The following is an 18,429-nucleotide window of genomic DNA, read 5'->3' as shown; positions in this document are numbered from 1 at the left end:
TGATAAAATAAAGGCTGCCCCCCTTTCATCTCATCTCCTCTATTTCTGTTACTGGTTTGGTCACCAGGTGCTTGGGTACTTAGCGATCCCTCATCACCCAGGTGACTTTATGTATTTTAAAGTACGTTACAGCCCAATCATGGTAGTGACATAAGGAGCTCTAATATGTTTTCTCTGACTTTTGGTGATCCCCAGTCATCTCAGATGCTAAGAATGAATTGCAGCTGCATCAGAGGACTGAATCAAAGAGCACCTCTTGCCTCTCCTCTGATTTTCGATAATCTAGGAAGCTGGGTCACAGCCAGATCATGACGATAAAGAGAAATGGACATGGGAGTACTGGAGGTAAAACAAGGAGCCAAATACTGAAAAGAAAAAAATGCTGTTGGAAGAGCAGAGCGGCCAGGTCTGGTTTTATAATAGCTAATTATGATCATTGTCTTCCAGCAAGGATCGACTCCCTGTTAACGCCAGCGGTCGCAGCTGGATGCGGGGTGGTGGTGAGTGTATAACAACAGCTGTTTTCTCTTGCGGTCTTTATTACAAAGATCTCATTCTCTGTGAGACCCATTGAGATCCTGAGGATGGCAAGTGCAGGAGAACCAACCGCTGTTGGCAACTGGCGGCTCGTAGCAGGACACGAAAGTTCTTCACTGCTCGGAGTTGGGTGATTCAAGGAGCCTCCGTGATGTCTTACCCCGGGTCAAATCACCTACTGAGGGGAAAAGGAACAGAGCACAGGTTTTCCATCAGAAGCAGCTTTGAAGGTAATTCCAAGGACTGTTCTATATTTTGTTTGGGGAAGTATGTAAATAACATGTTAACATTCCTTATAGCTTCTGGTCCTGGCGAAATCAGTGGAGGCACATGAGGGGAACAAGGCTGCGGTTTGTCAAGCTCAGTGATGCTCTTTGGCTTTTGTTACCACCACCTAAAACAAGTTTCCAAATGTGTTTTTTAATGTGGTGTGTAGGAAAAGGAAAACTGAACAGTGCCTCTTGTATCAATAATGAAAAGTCGAACTAAAAATATCAACTAAATTCATGACAATTATTCTTTTGTGTGACAGATAATCAGAAAAAAAATAGAAATGGAAATAATTACTGCATTGTTACAATTATGGTTAAGTTTAAAAATACGCAAAACATTATTTATTAATGTCTTTCATGGTTATGTTTGTGAGATGGTAGTCAACATACAAAGCAATTTGTGGATTTTTTGCTGAGATTAGGAGAAAACCTTTTCTTTCATGGGCGACAGTGCCCATGTGTCTAAGCAGAGATGCCTTATTTGATGTATTAGCTGTGGCACTGCTAAAGGAAGGGAAATAAAAGACGTTCAATGCAGTGTTTCAGAGAATTCCAAGGCAGCGATATGTGATGTAGCATCAGGTGATGTTCAGAACGAGAAGGGATGCAGCCTGGCCTGGTGGTTCTTTGTTTCTATGGTTACGTTCAGCCGGAATTGCTGTAACTGGGTCAGACTGGAAGGTGTGAATGAAAACGAAGAAATTTGGAATCGGTAATGAGAGTTCAGAGAGAAGACTCTTGCTACTAGAGAAAGCAAGAAGGGGGCTGAATGTGGAGACAGGCATTTTGAAGTACATTTAATGTATATGTATGAAGTCCCACACAGATGGATCTGTCCATTTTAGCATCGTTGGCTCTTGTATCATTGTTCTGTGGTCTAGTGTAAGGATAATCCGCAGACCACCCTCAACAATGTGATTTACCTGCGGTGCCACCTTCCCTCCCTGTGGCTGCACATCAGGCAGCGGCTGCACATCAGGCAGCAGCTGCATGTGGCCACAGGAGCAAAAGATGCTGTGGGAGCTGAAAGGGAGAGACGGAAAAATGGGAGAAATTGCTTGGAAAGGGGATAAAACAACCAAGGGCAGGGAAGACGAGGCATCCTCAGCCCAGAAGCGAGGAGAAACAGGTTGTAAACTGGTCTAAAAATAAGCAGTTTGGGTGCGAATTGCACCGCTTTTTGTTCCTTGGGCTCTTCTGCTTCTTCCAATTCTTATATCTGGTTCACAATCCCATTTTCCAGGCTGTGTTTTCACCGGGCATATAACATTGACCACCAAGCCTCTGTCCTTTCCACATAACCAGTCATCTAGGACCAGGCACTCGATATTTTCATCCCATTCCCGCGTTTTTTACCTCCTCAGCGCCGGACTTGGCGCTTGCTTAAGCTGAACTACTTGATGTTCTTGTCAGCCTGCCCATCTCTCTTGCCCTCCGGCGTATCAAACCCACAGTTTGATACAATCAGCAAATCTATGTAAAGCTGCATTTATCCCATTTCCCCTGGTAGGAAGCAAAGGCGTTTAAGTAAGTCTGGCACTGACGCCTTTAGGAATACATCTTGTAACCAGCTACCTTATGAGCAAGCCAAGATGATGAGGGCTGTCGGTTGCCCTCAAATATGTTCGAAATAATTTTATCCTGTGCCTACTGCTGCACCAACAGTATAGAATCCTAAAATTATAGTATATCCTCAGTTGGGAGGGACTCACAAGGGTCATCAAGTCCAACTCCTGTCCCTGCATAGGACATTTGTGAGTCTGACATTTGTCCTTTCAAAGTTGATTCCTCTAAAACCAAATTAATGAGTTACCTATTTTATGTTAAACTACATCTTTTTTTTTTGTTTGTTTTCTGATATTATACCGGGCAACTACAAAATTTTTAACTTTTTAAAACTAAGCTTATATACCTCCTTCTAAAATTAACGTCTTTGTTAGCACTAAAACGGTTTGCACAGCAGTGGAATAACTCCGAGTGTCCGTGCTACTGCTTCTGTGTTTTGTGGGTGGAGGTTTGTTTGGGTTTGTTGTTGTGTTTTCCTCCTTCCTCGCACTTTTGTCTGTTAGGAGGATGTGTGGTACCAGCCTGTTGGCGTCATTTCAGTCGTCGTTTTATGGATTCTGATTTCTAATGTGACGTTTCAGGGGCCATTTGTTTAGTGGATCAGAAGTAGCATTTGCTATGTTTTTATGGGAAAAACCTTCAGAATGTGTTCTAAATGCTAAACTTACAGTGTGTGGACACCTCAAGTATATAAAGCCGTAATATTAGAAACCTGAAAGTGAATTTTAAGCTCTTGGCATTATCGTAAGCTTTGGTATTTTGCTATTGTTTTGGTTGAAATATCAATCATATATGTGAAAAGAATTGGGGGGGAAAAAAACCCACCTTTTATCTTTAAGTATATCACAGCCCATCACGTATTACATCCTGAACAGCTGAAGATGCCAAGCTGGAGGCCGAACTTTCCTCCTTTTCCGCGATTTCCATCACCAAACCCCGCTCCTGCAGCCCCGAGCCCCGCAGGGCTGCCCGGGGCCCCGCTCCATAGCGCGTCCCTCCAGGGGGCGGGCGCAACGCGAGCGGCGTCCAATGAGAGTGGGGGAATGGAGGGGGAGGCGGGGCTTGAGGGAGCGGGGAGCCAATGGGAGGCGAGCCTGCGGGCCGGTTTTCAAGGGGTTGGGAAGGAGCGAGGAGGGCCGAGCCGAGCCCGGCTGAGCCGAGCCGAACCGAGCCCAGCCCAAGCATGGAGGACTCCGAACCGGGCCGGGGGCTGCGGCGCTTCACCTGGGAGGAGATCGGGCAGCGGAACGGCCGGGGGCCGGGCACGCAGGAGCGGTGGCTGGTGATCGAGAGGAAGGTGTACGACATCAGCCATTTCTGCCGGAGGCACCCGGGAGGGTCCCGGGTCATCAGCCACTACGCCGGGCAGGACGCCACGGTGAGCGGCGGGGGGGGGGGTCCGTCCCCCGAGGGTCCGTGCCTGCAGTGTCCGTCTCCGGGGGCTCCATCCCTAGGCGGGTCCGTCTCCGGGGGCTCCATCCCCCGGAGGGTCCGTCCCCGGTGGGTCCGTCTCCGGGGGCTCCATCCCCCGCAGGGTCCGTCCCTGGAGTGTCCGTCTCCGGGGGCTCCATCCCCCGGAGGGTCCGTCTCCGGGGGCTCCATCCCCCGGTGGCTCCATCCCCCGGTGGGTCCGTCTCCGGGGGCTCCATCCCCCGGTGGGTCCGTCTCCAGCGGGTCCGTCTCCGGGGGCTCCATCCCCTGGTGGGTCCGTCTCCGGGGGCTCCATCCCCCGGTGGGTCCGTCCCCGGTGTGTCCGTCTCCGGTGGGTCCGTCTCCGGGGGCTCCATCCCCCGGTGTGTCCGTCTCCGGGGGCTCCATCGCCCGGTGTGTCCGTCTCCGGTGGGTCCGTCTCCGGGGGCTCCATCCCCCGCAGGGTCCGTCCCTGGAGTGTCCGTCTCCGGGGGCTCCGTCCCCGGTGGGTCCATCCCCGGTTGTTTCGGGGCATCTCGGAGGGAGATGGATGGAGGAGGAACGGTCGGGGCAGGGGCACAAGTTTCGTCGTTGTCTGCTATTCCTAAGCAGCGCGAGGGGTGACACGCGTGGAGTGGGGGTGTCACTGGGGACCAAAACACGAGCAGGGGGCGAGTAAGGGGCTGCTCAATGAAGAGACGCTGGGCTGTGTTCCACACAGTGTGAGCTTGTATGTGCAAAGATATCTACAGAATCTAATAGATTTTTTACAAGGAAACATTTTTGCAGGAGTAACAAAAATGTGCCGCAAATAGCGCGTCCACAAACAGGCATAAATCTGGGAAAAAAACCAAAACGGCAGCAACAACAACAAAACCCAACCAACAATAATTTTTGCATGCGTGTAGTAAATAAGAATTCTCTTGTTTTTATACGTGGTGAGCCACAGGCCAGAACTGAACAGAAACACATGAGGTATTTGTAGTGACACTGTGTGCACACATAGACTTATTATTTTTTTTTTTTTGCAAGTATATGGGTGCGCTCGGCTTCCTCTATCTGTAAAAACTCAGCACCATGTTTCCAAGAGATGCAAAATATTGCTGAAAATCGTGTTTCAGTCATTGTAAAAAAAAAAAAAAAAAAAAAAAATCATTCATGTCTGAAAGCCAATTACTATTGCAATGCGGAGTAAACATTGTTTGAATTGACAGCAGGGTGTGGGGTAATTTTGTCGCTGTATTTCCTTCCTTTGTCTGCTTATGTCTTTCACTAAAGAAAACGCATTTTTTTCTAAATGCAAATATTTAGACCCAAGGACAGATGTGGGATGGTGAAGTTACCTCGAGAATGTTTTTGATGGGTGATGTTTCAGTTCAGTTTTGTCCCTGCCCAGAAAGGATGAAACTCAAGATCTAGCGCTTTCCTTCACTTCGTCATACGCATATAATGTAAAGCTGAAGATAATATACAAATTTGCACACATTCCATGCACAGATGCATTTTCAAAGCCCTGTTGCTGTTGTGTGGTCAGAAACAAGGCGGTTGCAGTGACCAGCACGTAGGGCTGAGCACAGTTAGATGGTCACATTGCAGCCAACTGCATTTTTTAGGCGTTATCGTCTCTGTCGCTGCTGGCTGCAGCTGAACTGCTGACCGCTCGGGAACCTGAGCCAATTAAATTCCAATTTTTCCCATAGTTTCGTCCTGGAAATGAAAAAAAAAAAAAAAAATCAGGCTTCTCAAAAACAGGGAAAAAAAAGGAAATAGAGAAAGAAAGAAAGAAAATAAAACGCTTTTAGTTTGCTAAATGCCACTAGAGCGTTCTGATTTCTAGAAGGTGCAATCAGTGGTCCCTTAAGCTCCCCTTAGCATCGCTCTGCCAGGTTTTACAGCCTCCATGGAAAAGACTGGTCTAAACCTGTGGTACCACCCTCCTCTGATCTGCCTATATACTCCTCCCCATTTTTTTTTTCCTTCCTTTTTCAATGAGAAAATGCAAATGTACATTCCCTTCTCCTCTTCCCCTCATTCCCATAAACCTTAGCAGAGAGGGTGCTACAACTAAGATACAACAGACCTGACCCAGAGCTGGCAACATCAGCTGTTTTTTTAGCCCCTTTCTTCACTAGAGATCTTTTAAAAGGACAGTTTATTTTAAAGCATGCAATGATAAATTAGTAACTATAGCGCTGAACAGTGCGTGGTGCGGGAAGCTTACAAACTGATGTGCAGTGGGCAAATATTGTCTCAAAAAAGAAAAAAGCATCCTTAGGCCGAGGGAGATGATAAAATACGTGCTGGTTTGGATGCCAGGAGAGAAATATGTAAAGGGGAGGTAAATGGGAGATCTTTGGTAGGAAGCAAGTGTCAAACTGCCATGTGTGCTCAGGGGATTCGTAATTTAAATATAGTGGTAGAGTTGACAGTGATAACAACCACTAATGATTTTTTCAGCTGGCTGCCTGGTCGCTATGGAGATTGCTGTGAGGCTTAAATGATAAAAGTAGCTGATTTCTTTAACAGGGATCTTTGGAATTGTCAGGAGGAAAACAAACAAAAAAAAAGGATATTTTCCGGGGATTCTGCAGAAACATGGAGGAAAACCAGATGGGGAACAGGAGGCAGGTAGCAAGAAAATAAAACTACCCTAGGAAGATGTGGCAGGGTGGGCACTGGAGATTGCTGAGGGCACGTGTTTGGAAAAACGTGGGGATTTTAAGAGAGTCACTGGGAGCTGCCATCACCTGTCTGTGTCCTGCTCGTCCTGTTATTTTTCCCAGTTCGGCCAGGTGATTCTGTTTTTGTGCTAATATCCTGCCCTTCTCCCTAGTCAGACTCCCATTTCAGGATATGGGGCCCGAGGGAAAATAAGATGGAAACTAAAGATAAAAACAGAGGAGTGCGTGGCTGGGAATACCTATCCTGTGGTTCAACAGGAGATGTAATTTTCAGACTTGGAAGAGGGAAGTGAGCATGTGTTTCTTGGGAACCTGCACTTATCAGCATCCAGATAAGAAATTATACAGAGAATTCAGCTTCAAATGGTGTGAAGAAAACAGTAGGATTTGTGGCAGTAAAACCTGGTTCAGCTCCATTAGTGGAGTTGCTTTCTGCTGAGTCCAGGATGTCATGAAATGTATTTATTTTCTTGCCACTATCATTTGTCTTCATCCTGTATCTGTATTTCAGGATCCTTTCGTAGCATTTCATCTTGACAAGACGCTAGTAAGAAAGTACATGGGCCCGCTCTTAATTGGGGAACTGGCACCAGATCAACCCAGCTTTGAGCCCAGCAAGAATGTAAGTACTTAAAAACTTGTTATTTGGGATGAAAACGTGCAATCCATTTAGCTTCTCTTACTGGCGGCCAGAATTCCCCGTACATACAATGACAGGATCTCCTGGATCACTATGTTGATCTGAAGCTTCCCCTTCACTTCACGTCATTATTTATAGTCTTAGTGAAGATTTGTCTCCAGGTGACCCTCAGCTTTTCCCCATTGCCACAGGAGCTCCTCGAGAGGGGAAACCAAGCTCCTCCTTGGGTTCCTGAGGCATTTTCACACCAGCAGGTACTCTTGGGTCTCCCCACAGAAAAAGCTGGTGGAAGATTTCCGCGAACTCCGTGCGGCCGTGGAGAAGATGGGGCTCCTCAACCCCAACCGCGCCTTTTTCATCCTGTATCTCTGCCACATCTTGCTGTTGGATGTTGCCGCTTGGCTCGTCATCTGGTATTTCGGAGCATCCACGGTGCCTTTCCTCTGCTCAGCGCTGCTCCTCGGCACTGTCCAGGTGAAAAAGCAGGCGAGACAAGAGGAAGGAATTGTTGGCCCTGAGGGTGGTGGGAGCCTGGCCCAGGTTGGCCAGAGAGGCGGTGGATGAACCATCCCTGGAGACATCCCAGGCCAGGCTGGACGGGGCTCTGAGCAACCTGAGCTGGTGCAGATGTCCCTGCTCATGGCAGGGGGGGCACTGGGGGAGCTTTGGGTGTCTCTTCCAACCCAAACTATTCTACGAAAAAGAAGCCCTAGAAACACCAAGAGCCAGCCCTTTGATACTTAGATGCTCATCGCCATAAGCACAGCAGAAATCTGATCTTCGTGGACTTCCCCAAACCCTTCTTCTCCCAAAAGGGCACAACGACAGTGCCGCGACGCTCTCCTTTGCTAGAGCAGGCTTTGCCCTGCTTTTCCCTTCCCATAGCCCGTCAAAGCCCTCCTTATTCCCAGCCTTCCTCCCACAATGAGAGCCACGCAGTGTCAGAGGTCCCTGGTGCCAGAACTCCAGAGCTGTGGCCAAGCCACCAAAGTTCCCATGGGAACCCGCAGGAGTCAGACGGCAGAGCCGCTCTCAAAGCCCCGGCTATTCCTCCCTCCCCCCGATCCCCTTGGAATTACAAGTACTTGGAGGAGGCAGCAGCAAGCTGCTCCTTAAAGGAGACTTTGTTGCCGATTTCAGTGCAGTTTTGTGAAAGAATATGACCTTTTTTTTTTTTTTTTTTCCTCCACCCAGTGATATTTTATTTTTTTTCTTCCCCGTGAAAACAACTATCTGGGACTAAAAGTCATTAGGCAAAGTCTGGACTGCAGTGGTACATAGTAAAAGTGAAGTGTTTGGACCGGGTCTTAGTGGAAATTAGCGCAAATTAGTGGAAATGTTCTCTTTGTCCAGAGTTATGTTGTGAGGAGCATGGGAGTGGGAGAAGTGAAAGCCCTTTTCAGATGCAGAGACTCCTGACCTTTTTTTTTTTTTTTTTTTTCCCCCCAGCAGCACTGATTTTTTTTTTTTTTTTTTTTTTTTTTTTTTTTTTAAATTTATTTTTAAATTCCAGGCCCAGGCTGGCTGGCTCCAGCACGATTTTGGACACCTTTCAGTCTTTAGCAAGTCCAGGTGGAACCACTGGGTGCACAAGTTCGTCATTGGCCATCTGAAGGTGGGCATTGGGTGTTGAGAGGGACTGCGAGCTCCTTGCCCAGGATGCTCTGCAGTCAAAACCAACCTCGGTAACAAGAAGAAAGCAAGTTCAAGGAACTACTGGGGTGGGAGGACTAAGGGCAGGAGATCCAGCTTCTTTACGACATTCTCTTCTCATCCCTTCCTCCAGGGAGCACCAGCCAGCTGGTGGAATCACCTCCACTTCCAACACCACGCTAAACCCAACTGCTTCCGAAAGGACCCCGACGTTAACATGCACCCCTTATTTTTTGCTTTGGGAAAAACCCTCTCAGTAGAGGTGAGACCTGGCGAAGGTTGGGAGGTTGCAGAATTAGGATTTCAACTGGGAAAGCCGCAGAGAGCTTGGAGGCTTGTTGGTTTGGTCAATGAGATCGCTCGGTAATTCAGGAATTTGGAGAAAGTGCAGCTTGGCATTAATGATCTTTGAAAAACAAGAAGAAAAAAGATCCTGGTGCATCGCTAGCTTCCATATACTTCATGTCACACTGTTTTGTTTCTTTGTTTGTTTTTCCTTAATGCAATCTTGCTGTGGGTTGAAATGATCCAAATTTATTCTGAAGGTTTAAAGAAAAACACCAAAACTGCTTCTGTAAAATGAGAAGTACATCCAGAAAATGGTTTGACTTGCTATTTTATATAGTGTTACTTTACTTTCCACTAGTCCCTAATATTCCTTAATTATGCTTCAATACTTCTGAGGTTTTTCTGAAAATTTCAACAGAAGTTATTTTTGCTGTGTTTTAAAATAAGGATGAAATATTTGCCACAGTTCCAAGTTCCTGTGTCTCTGAAGAGATACTTGCATAAAGATAAGGTTGCAAATTCTGTTTACCAAGATCAGCTTTGACTAATTGTAGCGTTTTGGGAAATGAAGCAGTGGGTGACAAGCAAGGACTATCTGGAAAATTTACAATTCCTGATCAAAAGAGCTATTTCAGGGGTCTCAGTCTCACAGGGGGTGTCAGACGGGAGTCCAGCTCTATTTCTGATACACCACTGAAATTAATTGAATGGCTTTAGCATTTTCCGGTCCTTTAAAAAAATAGTTACATAAATTCATAGCGTCACCTGGCTTACATGCTGTGATTTGCATTGAAATTAAGGAAGGGCTACTATTTGGAAATGGTTTGGACGTGTACTGGAATATAATGGAGTTCCTCAAGGAAGCCAGTGACGTGATCTGTTATATTTATACAGCAAACATTGAAAAATTAGTGGCCTCAGTGGGAGGTTAATCTGTTCACCCTGGTTCCTGTGGACACAGTTTAGTGTCTAGATGCTCATTTCTCTGCTTTGGGGATCAATTGTGAGTAGGTGGGAGTTCAACACACTGTTATCTTTATTTATAGCGTTGTAGGTTTTTCTTTTTTCTGAAGCTATATTGGCAGCAAACGGTTCTCAGTGCCTTATGTGGTTTTTGGGTTGAAGTGTTGGGCAACTGTGCCCTCTGTAGGGAAAGAGCCTCCAGTGCATGTTGCTTTTTGTGGTGGAAGGGACTGACTATCCAGCCTCTTGTGCACCTGAAGCAGGGCTGAAAACTTATCGTAGCAATCAGAGGCTGAAATTCCAGGGGATGATGAAGCCAATGGCGTGGTGGAAGCTGGCGTGGTTTGGTAGGACATCTCTTTGAAAGGTTAGAAGGTATCTAAGCATGCATTTCTTTGCAAGCATAAGTAGGAGTGTATGCACGGATGTCTCCAGCTGTCTCCACAGCCTGAGTAATTTGCTTGTTTTAACAGCTTGGTGTGCAAAAGAAGAAATTCATGCCTTATAACCACCAGCACAAGTACTTCTTCATCAGTGAGTAACCCAACCCTTTCAGGGTTGTATGGACAGCATTGACTCAACCCTTTCCCAGTTCACCTCCCTGGGGTAAAAGGACGCGGTTAATGTCTCTGTTTCTCCACTCTAGTTGGTCCTCCAGCTCTGGTGCCTCTTTACTTCCAGTGGTACATATTCTACTTTGTGGTACAGCGGAAACAGTGGGTGGTAAGTCGGCTGCATTTTGCCAACGGTGGCTTCTCCTTCTTTAATGGATACTTTTCAGTGCAAGAAATTACTGGAAGGAACGCCGAGCTGTGTGTCTCGTTGGCAGTATATGATCTGGGAAATAATATCTCATGTTCTGGCTCGGTCCGGGGTGTGTGAGTGTCTGGAAACGTTCCTTCTTCTGCAGACTTGATGTTCATACAGAACTTGTCCTTCAGGTGCCATGAGAGTCTAGTTTAAAGGAGAAGCGCTCATTCTGGCCATAGTTTTTTGTTTTCTAAAAGCAGCACAATAGAATCTTTTGGGCACAGAAAAAGGCGAAAAAGTAGCAGAATTCAAGAGGGTTTGGAGGAGTATGAAGTACACCTCCATTTTGCAAAATGATGTATTAAAAATCAGGAAGGTTTCAGGGAGCTGAAGCTGAATGCTCACAGTTCAGCGTGAAGTGGAATAAGGGATGTGTAGTGGACTTTCAGAGTTAGGAAAGTGGTTTGTTAGGGGAAAACTTAGACCATGTCATTCCTCAAGGTCCTCTAGTGACTTTAGAAAACAAATGCAGAAAAAGGTAGCCCTGCTCTGAGATGTGAGGTTGGAGACAAGGCGTCTTGGCTGGTTTATTCTTGCCCAGGTGGTGGGGCAGTCAGGAGAAAATAAACATGAGGCAAATACGAGATTCCAAGAAATGTGAAGAGAGACAAAAAAAGGATGAGACGGAGGTAAACCAGAGCTCTTCATTCTTTTCACTGGCTGGGTTTTTGCCTTTCTCACTGCTTGCTTTATTTTTGTAGCCAGAGGAAAATGTGATGCTTTAGAATATGTTATCTCTAGCGTTTGTTCTGTGCTGGGCTCATAAAACCAGGATAATTCCCGAGCACAGGAATGTCTTTGACCATGTGTCAGATCGCTTCGTCATGCGGTCAGGGAGGAAAAATCTGTTGGTAGAAGATATTACGGGAAGTTTTAAAAGAAGCGCCATGTAGAGTGGGTGGCAGATTCAGAAGCCAATAATTCTTCCTCTTAATGAAGTTTTATCTGTTCCCTACACTACAGGACCTGGCCTGGATGCTGACTTTCTACATCCGATTTTTTCTCACCTATTTGCCCTTGCTGGGGGTGAAGGGTATCCTGGGGCTTCACCTGTTAGTCAGGTATCGTTCAACTTATAATTCCTCCATTTTCTCTACCCATTTCCTCTTGATCCTTTGTGTCAGCTTTTCTTCAGCCTCCGGTTATCTTTCTCATCTGCTCCCTGTCCCTCTGTCTCCTTATGTGTTTCTGCAAGACAGAGGTTGTCAGCTGTATGTCTTTAGAAGGTAGAAAGTATCTTTGTAGAAGATAAAAATTGTCTATAGGTATGATCTGCTGAGCAGATGTTTGGGGTTCCTGGCGTTTGTTTTATCAAATAACGACTGGCTTGCATATGTACGAGTGTTTTGTAGAGATTTTTTTACAGCATAGGTGTGAGATAATGGGGTTTTTTGTGTCTTTGTATGCACAGGTTTATAGAGAGTAACTGGTTTGTTTGGGTTACACAAATGAATCACATCCCGATGCACATTGATTATGATAAGAACGTGGACTGGTTCTCTACCCAGGTGAGACCATCTTTCTGTGTGACTTTGGAGGTGAAAAGTTTTAGGTTTGTGTATGTAACAGCCATGAGAGCTGATCGCAGAAGTGATGGGAACTGAGAGAAGAAAACACAAAGACCTTGTCCTCGCTGTGTGGAGTGATTAGTGCAAAGAAAGAAGGTGCAGAAGTGGGATGGAGGCTTCAAACGCGGAGCACAGATGCCTCAAAGAAAATAATTAGAGATACTACAGTGCTCTTCAGGTAGAGGAGAGATTTTCAGGCGTGGAGGATTCGGTTCTCTCTCATGTGCTCTGCCTTCTTTTAGTTCTGAAGCCGTTACACAGGTTTTTAAATGAAAGAGGTGAAAGTCATGGTTGTTATGGCTTATCTCAGTGGGGAATTAAGTCTGTTCTCCTGAATTCTGTCACTGACAATCATATATCACAACGTGGCCATCTCATGTTGACTGGAGATAGCTCCTGGAGTTGCTGTATTCAGCCAGAAGACACGTGTTGATGAGGAACTTGTACCTGCTTACTGTTGTGTTTGGCACATGTAAGAGAAGGGACATTGCTAAAACAACACTTAAATGTCACTTTGTTTTCTCCTCGCAGCTCCAGGCAACCTGTAACGTTCATCAGTCTTTCTTCAATGACTGGTTTAGTGGACATCTGAACTTCCAAATCGAGCACCAGTGAGTTGGAGCATGGGCTGGGGATGCGGGGGAATTTCAAGTGCTAGTTACGCCAGGTCTGAAGCGCCTACCGTGGTCTCTGTCTCTCTGTCAGCTAATACAAGAACGAAAGATAATGCGGGTAAATTTTCTGTTCTTTGGACGGGGATGGAACGGGAACTTTGTGGAGCACCCGTGAGCACCAGCACCACTTCAGATCCGAGTAGCATGGCACAGAGTGAGAACTACCAGCCTCCTGGTTGTTACAGTGGTGACTAAAGTGACACGAGAGGGACCACAATGGAGCACGGATGGCCACGGGCGCAAGGGGAGGTTGGGCATTCCCAGGCTTAGACCCAGAAGAGGGCCAGGAGTTCCCTGGGGTGACGACAAATGCCGTTGAATCGCCATGTGCTTTTCCCGCAGCCTTTTTCCTACGATGCCTCGACACAACTACTGGAAGGTGGCCCCGCTGGTGAAGTCCCTGTGTGCCAAACACGGCATCGAGTACCAGTGCAAGCCGTTGCTCACCGCCTTCGCGGACATCGTGCAGTACGTATCCACCCCTGGCCTTCCCTGCGTGGGAGGTTTCCAACATTATGGGGTGAACAAGCGAGGAACGTGGGGGAGAGGCAGCCAGCTCGGGTCACAGGACTTCTGTGAAGAGCTGTAGATAGCGCAGGTGACTATGAAAGGGAGTGGAAAACTGTTCAGCCATGGGGCTGGTTTCAGTCGCAGCAGGTGAATTAAGAACACAGAAGGTGTCAGTAGGAAGGACCCAATGGAGAGCTCCTTGTTTGCAGCCTGGAAGAGTCAGAGGTCAGAAGGATGCCAGGTCTGGCATCTGTCTCCAATTATGCTCCAGGGCAAGAGGTGTTTTCATAAAGATAAGCTTCAACCGTCATTTATTCTTTCTGTTTCCTTCCTTTCTTCCCCTCCTTGCCCCCCAGATATTTCTTATTCCATTGAAAAGTCACATGGTTTGCTTCTACCGTGCTCGCTCCTTTTGTTTCCATTCTTATTATTTGTTTGACCCTTCCAGTCTTTGAGGTAGCCCCGCTGGTTTGGTTCTTCTCCATCTTTCCAAGGAGCTGCAACCTTTATTGCCTTGCCTCTGAGCATCTCTGAGCAACCCATTCTGGTTGAAAATGTCCCTGCTTATTGCAGGGGGGTTGGGACTAGCTGAGCTTTAAAGGTCCATTCCAACCCAAACCATTCCATGATTTTATTATCTCCTTCGCTTAGTCTGTAGACGGGAATTCTTCCCACAAGGCTCTGTTCCCTGGACGCTGTATTTTATTACCTGGTTTCTAAGGAAATGTGGTTCTTCTCTTGGCAGCTCTTTGAAAGATTCAGGGGAGCTCTGGCTTGATGCCTACCTACATAAATAAGCAGCAGCGGATCCTTACAGAGGAATTCCCCACCCTCGTTGCCTCCCGTGGTGAAGACCATGAAGATATAGCACAGAGGAGAGAGCTGGCTAAGCCAGAGATGGGGAGGTGGCGCAGCTTAATTCCAGTGATGAATGTGATTAATACGATTTTTTTTTTTTTTTTTTTTAAAACGACATGTTCTTAATTCTTCTTGTGCTTCTTTTATTCCTCTTCTCTGGTGCTGAGTTATGGGGAAAAGGTGAATGGAGGAGATTACATTCCACCAGGCTGGAGGCAGCTTTGGAACTGGGGGCAGATTCCTTTCTGTCTGCTGATACTTCATTTGTTGAGTATATAGGTGGGAAATCTCTTATCTAACATGGGCTTTTCTGAGGTGACCCTCACGATGAATGTAGTAAGAAAGCTGAGACAGCATGAAATCGAAGCACATGGCAGTTATTGAAATGTGGAAGCAATAAGGGGTTGTGTAGGTACAGTATGTTTGAATACCTATGTCTAATTAACCATGGTAATAGAAGTGCCCAAACTGAGGGGCAGCGAGGAGCGTGTGAGAGCCCAAACCAATTTGTATATATGTGGGTGAGGTGGAGAAGGTGCTGGCAGCAGTTCTGTAGGAAATAATCATGGGGAAAAAGATCTAATTAGAGCCCTAATCGAGGTAGAGCAACAGGAAAGAGGAGGTTCTTCCCCAGGCACGTAGATGTGAGAGCTCAGCCGTGTTCTGTGCGAATGCTGCCCTCCACATCTCCTCTGTGGTGGAGACCTCTGGGTTATTTGCCCATTTGTAACCTCCCATGAAGTCTCTGTATGTGGTTTCCACAGTGCCATACATCTGGGTGTTATTGAACCTGTTCCTGAAAGACAGAAGAGGCAAAAATATGGCACGTCCATGCTTGGGATGCCTACAAGGGTTATTAAGGCAGCAAAAGGGTCACCTGAAGCTTCACTCTTTTTTTTTTTTTTTTTTTTTTTGAGTGATTTGTTAAGCAGAGAGAACTCATGACTTGTGACCCATGGAGCAGGAGGTATTCCCATCCGAGCTGCAGTCAAATTTAATGAAGGTATAAAAGTGTTCGGGTGCTGTTTAAATGCATTTAACTCTTGAGCAGCAGGCAGCGGGCTGCATAACCCCGTAGGCACATGTCAACCAACACGTTGCTGGTCTTTCTGTTTTGATGTGCCTTCAAAACACACCCCAAAAGGTCACGTACTGTGTGATTTTTTTTTTTTTTTTTTTGGGGTGTGAATTAGCCTTACTGCATTTTCCTGGGGTCCTTTCATTCACTACACCAACGTTACAGATGCCAAACCAAGATATGGCACCTGGTGTAGCACTAATGAAGATGGTTCCATCACCCTGTTACCTCGGTGACGGGTGGTTTAGTCTCCAGAAGGGGTGAGTTGATTTTGGGGAATATATGGTGCTTTTTCTGATTAATATCCAAAAGGAGGATGGCTTGTGAGGCAATGGAAGAAACGCATCTTCCCAGGCCAAGTGTGGTGTTAAGCACAGAGTAAAATTGTAGTGGGAATAATAAGATAATCATTAAATCATCGATACCTGTTGATAACGACCATAAAGGAAATGGGCCTTAGTTACTCTTTTACCTTGTTTTTTTCCTGCATTTCTTTCCCTCTTATTATTAGAGTTGTTGATGGAGGAAAGTCTAATAATAAAATTCCTTATTTCACCAATTATTGCTGTCGTCAGAGTAAAATGTCTGCGCATGAGTCTGCACTCTCTAAAATGTAAAGTAATATATGTTTGATGAAATCAAGAGCCGTTCCATAAGGACTTAAATTCCACAGGTAGTCGGGTCTCAGATGAAATTTGGTGGCATTGACAAAAGTTCCCTCTGACCTCGGAGGGTTGATAGTTTTCCACAAAGGGCCAGAAGTCTTGTTATGCTGGTCAGGAGAGTCATTGAGCATCTCAGCTCCATCAGGAGAAAGCTGGACAAGCGAGGAGCTGCCTAAGGTGGGCAAGAGAAGACACCGAAGGCAAGGAAGTCTTCAAAAATTCTTAAGCTTCACAACTCTGAATTTTGTCTGTTGCATAAAACCACACAGACTGTCTCGGTAGCAAGAACGCTTCCATCTCGCATTTTGACTCTAATTGCTGGGTTAGAGAATAAAGTTCACTCCCATGCTCTGTGGCCCAGTGAACCTTTAATTTAAGGTTTTGGGTTTGTGTTTTCTTTTTTTTAATGCAAGTAGAATGGTTTCAACGGGCAAGAAAGGTGCCGTTCTTCTTTTGTCAGGACAAGTTTTTAGTCATCTCTGACAAAAGAGGGAACTGAGCCTGAGCTTCTCGGGTTGACGGATACTAGTGCTTGAGTCCTGAAAATCTTATAGAAGTGCAGATATTTCCAGCGTGTTTTGGAGGAAAACAGCTGAACTTCAGTTCAGGAAGCTTTGAAGGTACTTTCTGGGTGGATTATGGTGAATGAGGTAAGTAGAAAAAACACCGTTTTGGTCAAGTGAGCTGTAAGTTTTCAGCAACATTGAAGTGCTTGGTACTAAACAAGTGGCTTTTTTTTTTTTTTTTTGGAATGCCCAGAGTCAAAACATTCACTATCTGCCTGGTTAATTTTGAAAATGCAAATAAATTTGAGCTACCCCCTGGGCTAGGGTGATGTAGGAGTTAATGGTTTTGAAAAAAATAATGTGCTACCTTAGTGCCTAAGACTTTGGAGACTCTTGTTGTGTTTTCTGTGCAGTACCCTAAACCCATTGCCTGAATAACCAGGAAAAAGAATGTCTATGAACTGATTCACAGTCCTGAAGAGTAAAACCGAAAGGGGACCTGAATTAACATTAGCAGATCTGGGTGTGCTGAGTTTGCTTGTTCTCCAGGCGTATGACAGCTCAGGAGGAGAAATAAATTGTATGTCAACATCAGTTTTTGGGGTCACTCTGGGCTGTTTAGAGTCCACAGTGGCAACTTACTCTGAGACTTCTAATATCGAAATTTTACAGCTATATTCCAAGTCCAAAACCTCTTTTGGGTTCTCTGAATGTTCATTGGGATAAACCTTTTTGGAAGAACACTGGCCTCAAATTTGCCATTTAGTGGAAGCCCTTTGGCTTTACAGTTCAGCCTTGAAAGATGGAACCTGAACATCATGAAATAGCCAGAGGGTGGCAGTCGGGCCTCGGGAGGGAAGAACATCCCAACCTCGCCGGGAACGGAAGCCCGAGGGTTTAAAGGCTCTGGTCTTGCTATTATCCTACTTTAATTTTCACTTGAAGGAAGTAAATATGAAACTAATGCACGGCTGAAAGCGACTTTTGGCTGATGTGAGAATGGAACTCTTAAAACTCACTACACCAAAGCTTTATATCCCCATCTCACCCCCTCTAATAGGTAAGATTGTGTTAAAATAACCTTTGCCTGTAAGCAGGAGTAGTTTGTGGAGCCTTTTGCTTTTGGGTCTTTATTTTAGTTCAGCCTGAACACTAGGAAATGAAAGGGATGCTAAATATCTAGTTGAGATTTAATAAACATAAAAATTCACTCTCTCTGAAGATCTATGCGGTGGATCAGATCACGAGGTGGGGGGACATTAATTTTCTGCTGTTGGTAATTGGTCAAAGCCAGGTGACCACTAAGATGGTAGTTGGAAGGTTTGTGTGTTATATTCATCTATCCTAGACTGAGATGTTATTTTTCCGCCACAGTTGTGACAGGCCAGGCAATTAAGTACTTGAGTTACATGGTGTAAGGAGGGATTAAATGAACAGGATAATTGGTTTGTTTGGGTTCTTGTTTGTTTGGTTTGGTTTTGTTTTTTAAACCAAAACAACAATGACAAAAAACAAAACACCCACCCACCCACAGGAAAAAAAAACACAAACAACATAGCACTGTAGCAAAGCTTATTTAGGGATAAAGACAGAGCATTTACAGCCAAGGTGAAACCTGTTAGTCTTCAGCCTCTCCATGGGATTTGGATGATGGCAGAAAATATAGTCCCCCGAAACGTTCAAAGGAGAACAAATTAATCAGGTGTTTGCACGGCGTCTTGAAAACTGCAGCCTGAGGTTCTCAAGGCTT

The 18,429-nt window shown here is 45.6% G+C and overlaps 1 protein-coding gene across 1 annotated transcript; it reads left to right on the top strand.

Annotated features, from left to right (window-relative positions):
- Positions 1–3,496: 3,496 nt before the first annotated feature.
- Positions 3,497–16,051, top strand: LOC135989868 (acyl-CoA (8-3)-desaturase-like). Its single transcript, XM_065636947.1, has 12 exons — positions 3,497–3,753; positions 6,978–7,088; positions 7,383–7,580; positions 8,620–8,721; positions 8,893–9,021; positions 10,484–10,544; positions 10,657–10,733; positions 11,784–11,881; positions 12,232–12,328; positions 12,920–12,999; positions 13,405–13,530; positions 14,318–16,051. The coding sequence occupies exons 1-12, from the start codon at positions 3,559–3,561 to the stop codon at positions 14,367–14,369; spliced, it is 1,326 nt and encodes a 441-aa protein (XP_065493019.1). The 5' UTR covers positions 3,497–3,558; the 3' UTR covers positions 14,370–16,051.
- The last annotated feature ends 2,378 nt before the right edge of the window (positions 16,052–18,429 follow it).

Source organism: Caloenas nicobarica, chromosome 5, assembly GCF_036013445.1.
Source record: "Caloenas nicobarica isolate bCalNic1 chromosome 5, bCalNic1.hap1, whole genome shotgun sequence".
In the NCBI taxonomy this organism is placed as follows: Eukaryota; Metazoa; Chordata; class Aves; order Columbiformes; family Columbidae; genus Caloenas; species Caloenas nicobarica.
Note: the sequence above shows the minus strand (reverse complement) of the source record. Positions and strands in the feature narration are given on the sequence as shown.

Coding starts and splice junctions, on each gene's coding strand:
- LOC135989868 (XM_065636947.1), top strand. CDS start 3,559: ATGGAGGACTCCGAACCGGGCCGGGGGCTGCGGCGCTTCACCTGGGAG. Junction 3,754..6,977: donor ACGCCGGGCAGGACGCCACG/GTGAGCGGCGGG, acceptor TCTGTATTTCAG/GATCCTTTCGTAGCATTTCA. Junction 12,329..12,919: donor TGGACTGGTTCTCTACCCAG/GTGAGACCATCT, acceptor TTCTCCTCGCAG/CTCCAGGCAACCTGTAACGT.